Source organism: Schistocerca gregaria, chromosome 2 (genome assembly GCF_023897955.1).
Source record: "Schistocerca gregaria isolate iqSchGreg1 chromosome 2, iqSchGreg1.2, whole genome shotgun sequence".
Classification (NCBI taxonomy): domain Eukaryota; kingdom Metazoa; phylum Arthropoda; class Insecta; order Orthoptera; family Acrididae; genus Schistocerca; species Schistocerca gregaria.
Genome location: NC_064921.1, coordinates 961,224,653 through 961,242,288, shown reverse-complemented (window position 1 = coordinate 961,242,288; position 17,636 = coordinate 961,224,653). Strand labels below are relative to the sequence as shown.

The 17,636-nt window shown below is 39.0% G+C and overlaps 1 protein-coding gene across 5 annotated transcripts in view; it reads left to right on the top strand.

Annotated features, from left to right (window-relative positions):
- Nucleotides 1-13,007, top strand: part of LOC126335441 (endoplasmic reticulum-Golgi intermediate compartment protein 2) — a 99,368-nt gene extending 86,361 nt beyond the window's left edge. For all 5 annotated transcript variants that reach the window (XM_049998723.1, XM_049998726.1, XM_049998728.1 and 2 more), the window contains exons 6-7: nt 4,584-4,844; nt 12,386-13,007. In XM_049998723.1, coding sequence (XP_049854680.1) covers nt 4,584-4,844; nt 12,386-12,642 — 518 coding nt within the window. In that variant the 3' untranslated portion in view covers nt 12,643-13,007. The remainder of the gene's footprint in view (nt 1-4,583; nt 4,845-12,385) is intronic.
- Nucleotides 13,008-17,636: the final 4,629 nt, after the last annotated feature.

Sequence of the window (17,636 nt, the reverse complement as noted above, 5' to 3'; positions counted from 1 at the left end):
ACAAACTGATAGTTACATTACACACTGCCATGTTACATGCTACATTTCGGAGCCCTCCTGTGGCAGAGGGCTGCAGATGTGTAGCTATGAAGAATAAAGATGTAGAATATTAATAATAATATTTGTTTTATTTAAAATGCTGTAAGAGTTTTCTCTTAAAAAAATTCAGAGGCATTGCTTTTCAGCACAGCCCCATATATCAGGCATCAGTTCCAAACATATAGCTTTTGAAATTGTTTTAAAATTGTAGACATAATTTTAGAGGGGTTTGTGAGGAGAGGAAAAAGCATGATTCACATTTAGACTGCTGTGGGGCATTGAGAGGGCAGATGCAGTAGATCCTGTCTACTCGTCTGCCTGACACAGTGTGAGCATCATTTCTGTGCCTTTTGGTTCATAGTAGAAATGACATGTAAAACTAACAAAAGCATAATATTTTGTGTGAGCAAAACAAACCACCTTCTATGGGGGCATTTTCAGTAGCGGTACTTATTGCTACATACTGTTTTCTTTGATATGAAACAATGGCTGCTACAGTATTGTTTCATAGTTACGATTAGCAGTGACCAGTTGTAAAATGCTATCAGCCCAAAATCTTCCCCTAGTTCAGAACTAGGGAGTACTTGCCACAACGAAGTGTGCTCATAGTAGTACACTATCTCTCATCAAAGAAAATACATTTGTGCAGTGGAAATTCTATGGGAAAGATAGGAGTAATTTTGGTTGTGCTGTAGAGAAGTGTGATGGTCATCCAGCTCATCTTATGTATTCATGATGTAGCAGTTAATATGTTAGGATGCAGAAAATAAGACTAGTGCAAATACTGACAACTAGCTCTTAATGGAGAGAAATGTATGGTTGTATACTTTATGAATCGTAAAAAAGTAGTAGCTTTTGACCACATGAATAATAAGTTACAGTTGGATTCAGTCACGTCATATAAATGTAGATGTATATTAAAAACAAAGATTCCAAGACTTACCAAGCGGGAAAGCGCCGGCAGACAGGCGCAATGAACAAAACAAACAAACACACACACAGAATTACTAGCTTTCGCAACCGATGGTTGCTTCTTCAGGAAGGAGAGGGAAAGACGAAAGGATGTGGGTTTTAAGGGAGAGGGTAAGGAGTCATTCCAATCCCGGGAGCGGAAAGACTTCCCTTAGGGGAAAAAAAGACAGGTGTACACTCGCGCGCGCCCACACACACACACACACACACACACACACACACACACACACACACACACACACACACATATCCACCTGCACATACACAGACACAAGCAGACATATTTAAAGGCAAAGAGCTCTTGCCTTTAAATATGTCTGCTTGTGTCTGTGTATGTGCAGGTGGATGTGTGTGTGTGTGTGTGTGTGTGTGTGTGTGTGTGTGTGTGTGTGTGTGTGTGTGTGTGTGTGTGTGTGTGTGTGCGCGCGCGCGCGCGCGCGCGCGAGTGCGAGTGCGAGTGTACACCTGTCTTTTTTTTCCCCTAAGGGAAGTCTTTCCGCTCCCGGGATTGGAATGACTCCTTACCCTCTCCCTTAAAACCCACATCCTTTCGTCTTTCCCTCTCCTTCCTGAAGAAGCAACCATCAGTTGCGAAAGCTAGTAATTCTGTGTGTGTGTTTGTGTGTTTTGTTCATTGTGCCTGTCTGCCGGCGCTTTCCCGCTTGTTAAGTCTTGGAATCTTTGTTTTTAATATATTTTTCCCATGTGGAAGTTTCTTTCTATTTTATTGAAATGTAGATGTATTCTAGATAAAAATTAGACTTAAATGTCTTGGGGGAAATTTAATTTTAAGATCATATAAATGTGTTATTCACATTAGGTCAGACTAACAGGAGACATCAAGTGAAGTAAGAGCATCACAAATGCTCACTGACCTATTTACCCCATCACAGTGTGTACAAGAAATGTCCTAAAAAACAAACTTATACACACTCAAAGAAGTTTGCATAATATATTGTGAAAACATAATTAAATAATGCCAGGCACTGATTTTATATGCAGAAATTACAAAATATTTTCATCACCCTACATATTGCTTCCATGTGACAGTAAAATTGAAGTAATAACATTGTGTGCAAAAATGTAAAATCTGTCATTGTTCTCATGCTCCCCCAGTACATGTAAAGATAAAAACTCTAGTGTAAGTTTAATGTGTGTACTTTGATGTTCAGCAAGATATAAATGTAGCTGCAGAAGTATTGGAGATATAGGTAACTATTTTCTTTGAATATTTTCTGTAATGTAACCGAGGAAGCAGCAGCTGTTTTTTTCAAAATAATCTCTTTCCTGCTAATTTACTAGGTTACATGTGGTAGGCATCAACACAAGAAGTATTAAAAAGTGTTGTTAACACTTTTTAAGCATTATGTTTCTAAGAGCTGGATCCCTTTTGCTAATATGTGTGCTGACTTGTTCCACATCCCTGAAGGTTCTCCTCTTTGGTGGAGTCTGTGAAATGCAAAGAATGGATCAGTTGACACACACACACACACACACAGAGAGAGAGAGAGAGAGAGAGAGAGAGAGAGAGAGAGAGAGAGAGATCTTAGCATGGCAAGTTTTGGGACTACATTGTCTCACTATCAGATGTTATAAAATAAGGAAATCATTCAATAAATCACAATAGTACAAATGCTGATAATCATATAAAAATATTTATATCACCCTGTAGTATAACATATCTCAAATCTTCTATGCCAGTAGTTCCCAACCTTTTTGATACTATTACCCCTGAGTGCAATCAGATATTGGCTAGCACCCACCCCACCGTCAATAACATCAGTACCTAATCAAACATTAGAATGAAAAAGAATTTTCTTTGAACGCTTTTATTTTTTTTAATGATGAAAGAATAATGATATTTAGTTTTTCTAGGTGCCTTATTAAATCCCAAAATAATGAATCAATGAGACAATAGGTACTGCTTAATTCTAACAACATTTTATTTATATTTATAAAAAGATGAAGTAATTCTCAATGCATTGTGAGTGCTATATACAACTCCTCCTCAGAAAAGGAAGCTAATTATCCTCATTGATGGTAGATACTTATTACAAAATGTGCTTCCTCTGCACCAATCCTCTCCCTAGTGACACTTGCATCATTCACAACCCTGCAACCACATCTTAAAATCAGGCAAGCCAAAGGGTGTACACTGTACCTACTGCTTCTGTACCACTGTTTTCCTGGACTGGTAAAAATTGGAAGACTTTAGGCTGCCAATGCTTTGCGTGTGACTACTTCTGCACAGCAGTGTAGTAGCCATTACATAATTACACCTGTGTTGTGATCTCATTTTGATCATTTATTGTAGGAAGGTGATAATAATAAAGCAGCGAGCTGGTTCACTGTGGAACTACATACAGCTCGGAGAAGAAATTTTCATGAGAAATTAAAGCACATATGTATGAATTTCACTGTCACAAATGGACAATAGAAAGTATATGTGCAGTGGATGGACTGTGTGAGGAACAAGGAAGATGCTGACTTCTGAAATTTTCCCGGCGTATTTGTTCTTCTAATTTGTTCTTCTAATCATTAGAAGAAGGAAGATGCTGTTCATACATTCATTTCAGAAGCCGTGACCTCCACCACATTATCTCACGCATAATGCTAGCATTTGGAATTAAAAAAATGTAATATTGGTAACTAATGTAGTCAGTATTACAGTTTTATGAAATAGTGTTGGTAATAATAATGGTCTTTAGAAAATAGTTCAGTTTCAATATCCAAATGCTTCTGAACTCCATTTTTCTTTCTTTTTTTCCCCTTAGAAAATTTCACTTTATCCCTCAAAGGGTAATTACCACTGTTCTATGCCGTTAGGCACCTTTGGAAGTAAAAACCCAGCAGCAGAAATGCATTTCGACAAAAAACTCTTTCTAGAACATCTCACATTGGTGTTTTGTACTCTCAAGGCACAGTTGTAAACCAAAGGCAGCTGCTTTTGCCTGCAAAAGTTAGTACTTTCCTGCAACACAAATGTGACGGCCCCCAAAAATGTTAATGCCTATCATAAAATCTATCCACATTACATGTCAAGTATTAGAAAATCCTAAAAAACAAATACTGTCCATGTGACGGAACATGTGCATCCATATAGAATAGCCAATATAAAGTATAAAATTCAAGCTACTAATTCAGAGAAGTTGGTGGCTCCCATCCATGGAGGATGACACTGCTTGCTGCTGGCATTTTAATTTTGATGGTGTCTAATGGCATAGAAGCTCTAAGGTGTTACACTACATGACAATATAAACAGTTTTATGTGGTTGCCAGTACATGTAATATTGTGATTTATTGAGTAGTTTCATTGTTTTATAGTACTTGATAATTTGGTCCCAAAATATGTTGTGCTAAAAGTGTCACGTATTTGACAATTGGTGGTGTAACATTCTTAGTATCAATTTATGAGACAGTTGTAAGATGGTGTCAGAACAGATACCCTATTACCAGTTTTCAGCTCTCCTACCTGGCTGGAATCTTGAAAGCTTTTCATCGGCAGCAGGCTTATACACTGGGAAAGTTTACAGTCACACTTTTTGTCTTTAATTTTTTTTTCTTATTTGCAGATATGATGCTTTATCAATATTTTGTGGATGTTGTTCCCACTGATGTAGACACTTTCCTCAGAAGGATGACTACATATCAGTATTCTGTTAAAGACCATGAGAGACCAATCAATCACATGCAAGGTTCTCATGGTATTCCAGGAATCTTCTTCAAATATGATATGAGTGCACTTAAAGTGAAAGTTATTCAAGAGAGAGATACGTTTGGACAGTTCATTGTTCGACTTTGTGCGTCTGTTGGTGGCATTTATACAACTTCTGGTAAGTTGTTTCACTAGCCTTATTATTGTTGTTGTTACAAATATATATCAGCAGAATTATGGTATACATACACAAGATAATTATTATGCTTTATACATGAACATATTGCAACTTAAAATTTGTAAATGACAATTTTTGTATTGGATACCAAATAAACATTTGCACCGGATATTAATCAGTACATTTATACACGAGTACAACTAACTGTCGAACCAGCCATTTTACACTGAGACTTTTGCATTGAGTCTACTTCCAGCTCAGTATATTGAAATAATTGTATACAACTTTTGAAATGGTTTCGTAGTATCGAAGTTAGAGGAAGTTAAAAAATAAGGAAGTGTACTCATAAATGGATAGGAAAAGAGCGAGGCAATTATATACTAGTTCCTTAAAGGATATGACAACAAGAAAATTTACTGTATAATGTTTGCTACACTAGGTGACAAAATTGTTAATGTTTTACACTCACTAAAATTTTTCATACATAAATAAATTCAATTCTAAAGCATTAAGGTGATTGGATTCAAGTAAGATTGTGTGAATGCTACAAATCATTTATTTTAACTTTGAAGCAATAAAAATGTACTACTTAGTGAAGCACATGATGTATTTTTGCAGCATAATGGATGATTCATTAAGTTTTGTGTATCCAGTTTCTGTATGAGAGAAATTTGAGTTTATCAACAGTGGTTGATACACTTTGTCACACACTGAAAGATGGGTTGAGGAGTATAAGTGTAGATACTGTATTTATCTGTATATCTTTTGACCATCTTCTGACCCTGAGCCTGCAGAGTGAAGCAGTGGATGTAGTCGCTTATTCAACCTGTGTACCATGCCTTGGCACATGCAGCTACAGAAGCTAACAGCTCAAGAGATGTGTATTGGACAACAAAGAAGCAGGTCTTCTGACAGGCTGAAGAACAGATACTAAAATCAAATCAGTGACAGTGAAACAGGGATAAATTCAAGAGATGATTGAAGGATTGGTAAGATTACAAGATTTTTAAACTTGAAATGTTATCCTCAGTGATTCGATTCTTTGTGACATGCCTCTTTACCTGCTGAGTCTTAAAAGAATGAAGTAGATGCCAGAAGCTTGATGCTGACATAGCCACAGAATTGCCAGTATCGATATAATGTTCTGCCTCAAGTACTTCTATCAGACAGTAGAAGACAAATGTACCATTGATGTTCAACATCTTCCTAATGAACAATTGGAGTCATCAGTGTGATGTATGATGAACCACACTCATAGGGGAACAATTAGTGTCATCTGTGTGCTGTATGAGAAGCCACACTCACATGGGAGCTTGTAAACTGCCACATTGCGGATGATCAGATCATCCATTGCAGAACAGAGAAGTGGTCATGTGTTGGGTGAGATATAAAACATGCCAGCTAGCCTTTGTATGTACAAGGACTTCTATCACATGGCAAGAAAGCCAAGGATTTTAACCTGTTTTCTTAGTCAGTGTAGTAAACAATGGAAATTCCAAGATGAAATAACAACAAAAATGAAAAAGATGGATTGCACAAGCACAGTTTACGCATTGAAACAATAAAATATGACATAATGAAAAGTATTACTGTCATAGATGTTGAGACATGGACTTAAAATATGATGATGCATTTCTGTTTTACAGCGTGTCCTAATATAATGGAGCCACAGTGGCATCATAACAAAATGCACACAAAATCAGCTTAGCAACATTGCACATATTGAAAATGTGGTGTAAACTGCAGATTGCTACCCACTGCATAGAGGTGGTGTTGAGTCCCAGACAGGCACAACGAAAAAGACAGCTAAACATTTAAGCTTTTCAACAAAAAAGTCATTTTTATGCAATAGAAAACACACACACACACACACACACACACACACGACTACTGTCTCCAAGAGCTGGGGCCAAACTGCAGACTCTGACTGCATCTGACATGTGCAGCAGTGTGCTTGAGTGTGTGGTGGAGGTAAGGAGGAGGCATGAGGTGGGGAGGGGAAAGATGCTGTACTGCCTCTGTGAGGACTCTGTAGGAGGGATGGGAAGGATATTCCTCATTTCAGGGCAGAATGAAAGGTAATCAAAACTGTGGTGGAGGATGTGATTCAGTTTCCCCAGTTCTGGGTGGTACTGAGTCACCAGAGAAATGCGTCTTTGAGTGTGGACAGTGTGTATGTGTTAAGTGGTGAATGACTGTAGAGAGAAGACACAGGAGATCTGTTTCCGGACAAGGTGTCCTACCAGCAATTGGCTCATGGAATCACTTACCAAGACAGTTTTGCAGGGCAATTGCAGCCCCTCAAGACTGTTTTCTGTAATAGTATTTAAAGCAACTACCAGATTCACCATGCCATGAAGCCAAAAAAGCGTAGGACACGGCATTCTGAGGAAGATGAGCAACCTCCTACGATGATGTTTATCCCTCAGGTCAGGAACACACCAGTGAAAATTGGAAGAATATTTGCAAATATAACGTCATGTGTGTATTGCCCCTACTTTCCAAGATTAAAGTGGCTTTTTTTTGGGAGGGGGGGGGGGGGGGGGAGGCGGCTGTAAAGGACATCATAACACTCCAGAAAGCTGGAGTCTCCCACTTCCCATGCCAGTGCAAGAACATTATATAGGATAATCTGTTTGGACAACAGGAGAACAGTGCAGATTTGTGTTGTGGATAAAGAATAATTTACAAAATGAGATTTTGCGAAGTGCTCTAAAGCCGAGTATGCTCAAAACACAACAGCAGTGGGAAGATCTGCCCATTTCATGGCAAGTGAAGACATAATTTCACATCACATTGATGTGCTTCTTTCACATCAGTAATGTTCCTTTTCAGTGATGGTAGTACAGTGTTACAGTGACAAGACAGCAGCAGCTTGTATTCTGACTTCCTGATTGTGCACCCTCTCCACCTCCCACCTCACCAGTGGAGCTGCAGCAAGGTACTGTTGGCTTCTGACAGACAGTGGGAAAGAAGGGAATATATAAATGGTGGTAAGCATCAGGACTAGCTGAAGTTGGCAGCAGTTCAGCTTGCCAATTATCCCACCATTTGGACAAACTCACCTGGCTGAAAACCTGAGAATGGTTCAGAAATACTGTTTATATGTAATAAGAACAGTAGCAGACCCAATATCGGTTCCTGTAGTACACCTATAGAGTTGTTTTGTATTCAGATAATGCCGTTTCATTGTCTGTGCTCCACGAGTTTAGTTAGATAGGATGAAAAGCAGTTTTATATGGAAGCCTGTTCTTATCAGCAATACTACATGCTGTTTGCTCCAAAATTTTTGGGATGTCATAGCTCTATGAAGATGGAGGCAGCTATTTACTTGCAGATACAAATCCTTGTTGATTAGTTTGTGATACACTATATGTTCTACATCATTACAGTGTAACAAAATGTCCAAAAAGGGCAGCTAACCACCTTTAAGACTTCCATAGTATAGTTTCATGGATGCAAAGTGGTTGGTTCAAAAACACATATAATAGTTCTTTGCCATGGAATCGTACTATAGACTTCATGAATGTTGTTGTTGTGGTCTTCAGCCCTGAGACTGGTTTCATGCAGCTCTCCATGCTACCCTATCATGTGCAAGCTTCTTCATCTCCCAGTACTTACTGCAACCCACATTCTTCTGAATCTGCTTAGTGTATTCATCCCTTGGTCTCCCTCTACGATTTTTACCCTCCACACTGCCCTCCAATGCTAAATTTGTGATCCCTTGATGCCTCAGAACATGTACTACTAACCGGTTGCTTCTTTTTGTCAAGTTGTGCCACATACTCCTCTTCTCCCCAATTCTGTTCAATACTTCATTGTTAGTTATGTGATCTACCCATCTAATCTTCAGCATTCTTCAGTAGCACCACATTTTGAAAGATTCTATTCTGTTCTTGTCCAAACTAGTTATCGTCCATGTTTCACTTCCATACATGGCTACACTCCATACAAATACTTTCAGAAACGACTTCCTGACACTTAAATCTATATTCGATGTTAACAAATTTCTCTTCAGAAACGCTTTCCTTGCCATTGCCAGTCTACATTTTATATCTTCTCTATTTCGACCATCATCAGTTATTTTGCTCCCCAAATAGCAAAACTCCTTTACTACTTTAAGCGTCTGATTTCCTAATCTAATTTCCTCAGCATCACCCAACGTAATTCGACTACATTCCATTATCATTGTTTTGCTTTTGTTGATGTTCATCTTATACCATCCCTTCAAGTCACTGTTGTCAGGACTGGCTCTCCCAAGGCTGTCAGTAGTTCTAATAGAATGTTGTCTACTCCCGGGGCCTTGTATCGACTCGGGTCTTTCAGTGCTCTGTCGAACTCTTCACGCAGTACCGTATCTCCCATTTCATATTCATCTACATCCTCTTCCATTTCCATAATATTGTCCTCAAGTACATTGCCCCTGTATAGACCCTCTATATACTCCCTCCACCTTTCTGTTTTCCCTTCTTTGCTTAGAAGTGGGTTTCCATCTGAGCTCTTGATATTCATACAAGTGGTTCTCTTTTCTCCAAAGGTCTCTCTAATTTTCCTGTAGGCAGTATCTATCTTACCCCTAGTGAACCTCTGCATCCTTTGATTTTTCCTCTAGCCATCCCTGCTTAGCCATTTTGCACTTCCTGTCGATCTCGTTTTTGAGACGTTTGTATTCCTTTTTGCCTGCTTCATTTACTGCATTTTTATATTTTCTCCTTTCGTCAATTAAGTTCAATATTTCTTCTGTTACCCAAGGAGTTCTACTAGTCCTCGTCTTTTTACCTACTTGATCCTCTGCTACCTTCACTACTTCATCCCTCAGAGCTACCCATTCTTCTTCTACTGTGCTCCTTTCCCCCATTCCTGTCAATTGTTCCCTTACGCTCTCCCTGAAACTCTGTACAACCTCTGGTTCTTTCAGTTTATCCAGGTCCCATCTCCTTAAATTTCCACCTTTTTGCAGTTTCTTCAGTTTTAATCTACAGTTCATAACCAATAGATTGTGGTCAGAGTCCACATCTGCCCCTGGAAATGTCTTACAATTTAAAACCTGGTTCCTAAATCTCTGTCTTACCATTATATAATCTATCTGATACCTTCTAGTATCTCCAGGATTCTTCCATGTATACAACCTTCTTTCATGATTCTTGAACCAAGTGTTAGCTATGATTAAGTTATGCTCTGTGCAAAATTAGACGGTGTCCTCTTTCATTTCTTAGCCCCAATCCATATTCACCTACTATGTTTCCTTCTCTCCCTTTTCCTACTCTCGAATTCCAGTCATCCATGACTATTAAATTTTTGTCTCCCTTAACTACCTGAATAATTTCTTTTATCTCATCATACATTTCTTCATCATCTGCAGTGCTAGTTGGCATATAAACTTGTACTACTGTAGTAGGCGTGGGCTTTGTGTCTATCTTGGCCACAATAATGTGTTCACTATGCTGTTTATAGTATCTTCCTTGCATTCCTATTCATTATTAAACCTACTCCTGCATTACCCCTATTTGATTTTGTGTTTATAATCCTGTGGTCACCTGACCAGAAGTCTTGTTCCTCCTGCCACCGAACTTCACTAATTCGCACTATATCTAACTTTAACCTATCCATTTCCATTTTTAAATTTTCTGACTTACCTGCCCGATTAAGGGATCTGATATTCCACGCTCCGATCCGTAGAACGCCAGTTTTCTTTTTCCTGATAACAGCATCCTCTTGAGTATCCCTGCCCGGAGATCTGAATGGGAGACTATTTTACCTCCAAAATATTTTACCCAAGAGGACGCCATCATCATTTATCCATACAGTAAAGCTGCATGCCCTCGGGGAAAAATTACAGACGTAGTTTCCCCTTGCTTTCAGCCGTTCGCAGTATCAGCACAGCAAGGCCGTTTTGGTTAATGTTGCAAGGCCAAGTCAGTCAATCATCCAGACTGTTGCCCCTGCAACTACTGAAAAGGCTATTATCCCTCTTCAGGAACCACAAGTTTGTCTGGCCTCTCAACAGATATCCCTCTGTTGTGGTTGCACTTACGGTACGGCCATCTGTATTGCTGAGGCATGCAAGCCTCCCCACCAACGGCAAGGTCCATGGGGAAGGACTTTATGAGTATACATCCAAAATACTGCAGATTTCAAATCTGTATAATACAGTGACCTTTCTTCAAGGCCCTGTATAAGTAAATGTGTAGCTAAGCATAACATGGACCTACCACAGTAATGTCAGTCTGTTGCATAACTGAGAATGTCCTTATCACCACTTTAGATCACAAATAGTAAGAGTTCACTTTTTAAAATTTTATTAACATATTTTGGGCATGACCCATCCTCAAAATATCAGAGGAAAACATTATTATAGAGTATCATGTCAAATAGTATGTATTCTAACACTGTTGAGCCCCAGTACTACTGTAGATACCTTTTGACATGATGATCTGTATTAAGATTTTTGTCTGATATTCTGATGATCATGTCAGATGGTACCTATCATAAAATGTTGAGCACCAATGTTGCAATAGATACCATTTGACATGATACCCTGTATTAAGGTTTTTTCCCTGATATTCTGATGATAGCTCATGCCCAAAATGCTTAATAAAAAATTTCAGCAGCAAGTAGACTTTTGCTATTAATAATATAAAGGGATGCTCTGTTATTCTGTAATAGTGGCAGGCCTCCTGTGCAGCTTTATGTTTCAATTTAAATGGTCTGTTGGCACCCTCAGAAAATGGTCAAAAAATATACAGTCAGTGAAGGAGGTGGAGCTATTGCAGCTGCACACTTGAAACTTAATGCTTCACACATCCAACTTCTCACCTTTCACAGGTAGCGTACCACCAATTGTATTATCCATGCTTGCCTCATGGACCAACTTATTACTGTGTATGTCCCAGTAAACTGCAGGAACATCTCATCTGATTAACATCCTTGGGTTTTCATTAAGAGAAATTCTCCACAGTGGTTTGGGAGTATGGATTTTGAAAATTTTTGAAGAATAACTAGGTACAAGTTGAAGCATTTAAGTCAGTTTATAAGGTCATAATAAATAATGGAACTGATTTGCTCTGTTTACAGCAGGCATAGACCCTGGTTGAATTCCATACACAACACAGTTTTAACACACAAATTCATTACAGCATGTGCTCTACTAAAGAGTAAAAATATTGTTATCCCATTCTAATTAATTGGGTACCTAGTGCTAGCTCGTAGCTTTAGCATAGTGGCCTTGAATGTGGTTAATTGTGAATTCTGTTAAGTTCAGAAAGCTGTCATTCATTGCAGATTACACCTAGAGACTGGTGAATGTTATTCAGACAAGAAATGACTGCAAACCTAATAAATATAGAAGACAGGCTTTGTGTGCATCATGAACTATTTCTGTCACATATTGAAAGACACTCTGTATATACATATGACACTTTTATAAATTAAACATTAGTGTATGAAGTGAAATATAAATTAGCAGAATAACATTGCTGTGCTTCTATCAATAAATATGAGATTAATAAAATACTTAACAATTTTCAACTCTCCTGTTACAGGTATCATAAACAGTGTTGTACAACTGCTGATAGAATACCTTGCAAGCAAATTGTGGAAGAAGACAAACACGAAAAGTGATACATTAGAACATAAATTAGTGCAGGAGGAAATAAGAACTACAACCACCTCATCTCTTTTACTTCCAAATAGTGTGCCGCACATTAAAAGTCAGCAAGTCATGAGTGAGGTGCCTTTGCTTGTAACAGATAATGGGACAAATGCAGAACTACCATACAGCACTTCCCATGTATCATAACACTGTGACGCAAGCTTGTGGTGTTAAAAGATTTGTTATGAGTGATTCAGAGATACTGTTTCACTGGCTGGTTCTGTGATCTGATAGCTATACGTGTGAAGTTGCCTTAGAATTTGTATCAGCTTGTGGCAGTTGTCAGTTTAGTTTGCTGTATAATAACACAATGAAGGAAACTCAGGTCAGAAATCAGTGCCATGACGCAAAGTAATTAAGATCACATCTGCCAATGGCATTTGTCTGAGGGATGCTATTTCACAACAGCAAATGCGTGATTGAGAGATACGATAAAACATGAAAACTTAGTTATCTCTTCGTCTTAACAAAAATGACTTGCTTGCGCGCTCTCTCTCTCTCTCTCTCTCTCTTTTTAAAAAAAAATATTATTATGGTGATTTTGCAGTTTTCTGGAAACAATTTACCCCAGAATGAATTTCCTTGGTTCTAGGATTCTTTACTCATTTAGTTAACCAGTGCAGCTCAATGAAATAAATTGTCTTTCTCCAAATAATTTTGACTAATTTACAGGCCTTCATGGCTAAGAAATGGACAAGAGACACAATCAGTGTTAAAGTATATTATGTTGACAATTTTTTTGGCTTAATATGTCATTGTGTAATATGGATATGTGTGGTACTGATATTCCTGTAAAAATGTTCTACATTTGATCTCCCTGTGTAATCAAGTAAATTATTGCTTGCATGGATGTTTCAGTGTGATGTAAGGTATAAACAAACAGTTTGGAGTTGTACTGCAAGCTGATGAGCCACTTTCTGTTGGGCAATATTGGGATGTACTATTTTCAGTATTTTCATTTATTTGATTGCTTACCCGATTACCAGTACCTATTTTCTGCATAAGTATCTTCTTTTTCTTCCATTAGTCAGTACATTATGGTACTTTGCAGCTTCAAGTATGCACCTTGTGGATCCATCTCATTGATACATAAAGCTTATATTTTGTGCAAAACATATATTACTCTGAAGTTAAGCTAGGTGGATTCTTGCATTATTCATTGAAACAATTAAAAAAAAATCTTCAAACATAGTGTGTAACTTCTCAATGTTTGGTGTGCCTACAATATATATCAGTTAATATATTGGAAAGAAGAGAGATCTCAAATCTGATCTTGTTGCTGTATGTGTTGTATGAGCAATTCATTTGTCATTTTGTGATTTTTCAATGAAATGTTACATTTTGGGTTATTTGAATAACTGTGAAATTTGTTTGGTTTTATTTACAATTGTATCTTATATTGTTCTGTCATGTGCAGTTACAAACACTTGTTATGCTGAATACTTGTCAGACAGTTGAGTGATAAATACAGCTCAGCAAAGTTAATGTGGGACAGTACAAATATTGTGAATGCACACTTACAAGAAATTTCATGGAAATGAAAGAAAAAAAAAGTTTGATTATTAAATCTGGGGTTAATAATCAAACTGGTTGTTTGAGTGAGGTAGCAAAGAAGAAAAAAAGGAAAAATAAAAATATTTTCATGCATGGTTTTGCAAATTGATGTTCAATTACACTTCATTTGTATTCCTTTCCTGTTTGTGGATATTGTGTGTTGTGGGAAGTTTTTATTTTTTTGCACTTTTATTAATTGAAAACAGTATTAAGAAATATATTTCTTCAATAGTTTACAGAAACTAAATGACTGTGTTTATATCTTTGTATAGAATGTGGTCTAGTTTCATGAGTGCATGATAGAAGAGAGAACGGTATGTCCTAAAGCCTCGGATGCCTAGTGTATCTTATTTATCACATTAGTCTATTTTAAGAGTTGCTTGTAGCAGAATACTACTCTAACTCGTGCTTCCGGTTTTGTATGGACTGTAATCTATCATTCTTCCCACACTCCATATGTGAATGGAATGAGAAGAAGCCCTAATAACTCTTACAGTGAGAAGTGCCCTCTGCCATGCACTGTTGTTAGCAGAGTTTAGATGTAAATTATACAGACTGGCTCATTATTATGTATATGATGTTTCGAAAATTATGGTGAAGAATCCAGTAACATAACTTGAACACAAGCAAGTTACTCTCATCCCTTTCCTCACAAGAATTTTAATCTCTGCTCTCCAGCACATGGTCCGCCGACACACTGTCCAAATATGATACTATTGTTTTATGGACTGTATTAGTGTGCTACAAGCAAATTTTTTGCCATTTTGTGATTTCAATGAAACATTACATTTTGTGTTGTTTGAATAATTGTGAAATGTATTTGGTCTGATTTATTAGTGTATCTGATGGAGATGAAGAGGGACGCCACATAGCAGTTTGACAGACGTGCACTGGTATCCTGTGGAACTCTTTGTGATCAGCTTCTTATAGTTTGGCCAAGTTGCATATCTGATGTTGATAAACTTTGTTCTTTAAAACTCACTGACATGTTCTCTCAAACCTGGATTTTCATTCAGCACTCCCAGCCACTTTTCTACAAACTGAAAATGCTTGTGTGGATCATCATCATTAAGATCATTTATCAAATGAGCACGATGTGGCCTTAATTTCAGATTCTTCATTATTCTCTGCAGTATTGTATGTGAAATGTACAACTCTCTGGACATACCCTTCACATGAAAAACACTACTAGTAGCATAAAATTTAATGTTTATTCTGGAGATTGTTAACACAGAGGAGCATTTACTCCAAACTCAACTGCTCTGTTCCTCCTCACCTCTGCGTAATTGTTTGTTGCAGAACACAATGCACAAACTATTACAGAGACAATAGTTCTACCTCTACATACATACTCCACAAGCCGCCGTATGGTGCATAGCGCAAGGTACCCTGTACCACTACAGGTCATTTCCTTTCCTGTTTCACTCACAAACTTCCTGTATTCCTGTATCTTTGGGGTCCTTGCACGAAATGCATGTTGGTGGCAGTAGAATTTTCTGCAGTCAGCTTCAGATGCTGGTTCTCCAAATATTCTCAATAGAGTTGCTTGAAAAGAACGTCACCTTCCCTCCAGCCCTCCAGGCATTCCTATTTGAGTTCTCAAAGCATTTCCGTGACACTTGGATGTTGTTCGAACCTACTGGTGACAAAATCTAGCAACCCATCTTTGAATTGCTTCAGTGTCTTCCTTTAATATGACCTGGTACAGATCAAACACTTGAGCAATACTCAAGAACAGGTCACACTAGTGTCCTTCATGCGATCTCCTTTACAGATGAACAACACATTTCCGAAATACTCCCAATAAACTGAAGTCTGTCATTCCCCTTCCTTACCACACTCTCACATGCTCATTCCAACCATGCTGTCTGGCTCACACTAATAGTTCTAAGTTCAGTGACCACTATCACCACTCTCAGGCTACACTGTTTGCCACATCAAAACTCTTTGTTCAGAATTACAAATACTACAGTCAGTGAAACATCATCAGGGTATATACACTACAGGACAACCAGGAAAAACCTGGGAATTTTTTCATTGTTCTAGTTTTCAGTTAAATTTTTGTAGTTTTAACTTGTAAGAACTGATACACTATAAAGAATTTTACTTTAGCCTGTTACTGAAATGTAATATTGCAGCAATAAAACATAAACAAGGAAAAAAATAAATAAAACTTTAGTTTTAAAGGAAATGCACTATTGACAGCAACAAAACAGAGTGCATACACAAGCATCGGCTAACAGCAAAATGTGTCAAAGGCTTTAGGATGAAGACTATGCATTACTTCATAACAACAAACTTCTCCAATGGGCATGACATCACAACGGTTAACATTAGGTTCATTTGAGCAGTTGGCAGCGGGCTTATGCACATGTGCAGTTGAGTCACGTGTACCTTCTCCCATTTCTGGCTACTTGAAGTGTGGCTGTTAGCTATATCCAAGGTAACTACACACGAGATGTATCAGCAGTAGCAACAAGTAGCTTGACGCTACCCGGAAACATTTTTCTGGTGCATCCAAGCTGCCAAATTCACGCAATCTGAGTTGTAGCGGGATGAGGAGTAGTCTTTACATTAAGTGATTTTGCTGTTTCCTCTTGGTTTACAGCTCTGAAGAACAAAATACACTACTGGCCATTAAAATTGCTACACCAAGAAGAAATGCAGATCATAAATGGGTATTCATTGTACAAATATACACTCCTGGAAATGGAAAAAAGAACACATTGACACCGGTGTGTCAGATACCATACTTTCTCCGGACACTGCGAGAGGGCTGTACAAGCAATGATCACACGCACGGCTCAGCGGACACACCAGGAACCGCGGTGTTGGCCGTTGAATGGCGCTAGCTGCGCAGCATTTGTGCACCGCCGCCATCAGTGTCAGCCAGTTTGCCGTGGCATACGGAGCTCCATCGCAGTCTTTAACACTGGTAGCATGCCGCGACAGCGTGGACGTGAACCGTATGAGCAGTTGACGGACTTTGAGCGAGGGCGTATAGTGGGCATGCGGGAGGCCGGGTGGACGTACCGCCGAATTGCTCAACATGTGGGGCGTGATGTCTCCACAGTACATCGATGTTGTCGCCAGTGGTCGGCGGAAGGTGCACGTGCCCGTCGACCTGGGACCGGACCCCAGCGACGCACGGATGCACGCCAAGATCGTAGGATCCTACGCAGTGCCGTAGGGGACTGCACCGCCACTTCCCAGCAAATTAGGGACGCTGTTGCTCCTGGGGTATCGGCGAGGACCATTCGCAACCGTCTCCATGAAGCTGGGCTACGGTCCCGCACACCGTTAGGCCGGCTTCCGCTCATGCCCCAACATCGTGTAGCCCGCCTCCAGTGGTGTCGCGACAGGCGTGAATGGAGGGACGAATGGAGACGTGTCGTCTTCAGCGATGAGAGTCGCTTCTGCCTTGGTGCCAATGATGGTCGTATGCGTGTTTGGCGCCATGCAGGTGAGCGCCACAATCAGGACTGCATACGACCCAGGCACACGGGGCCAACACCCGGCATCATGGTGTGGGGAGCGATCTCCTACACTGGCCGTACACCTCTGGTGATCGTCGAGGGGACACTGAA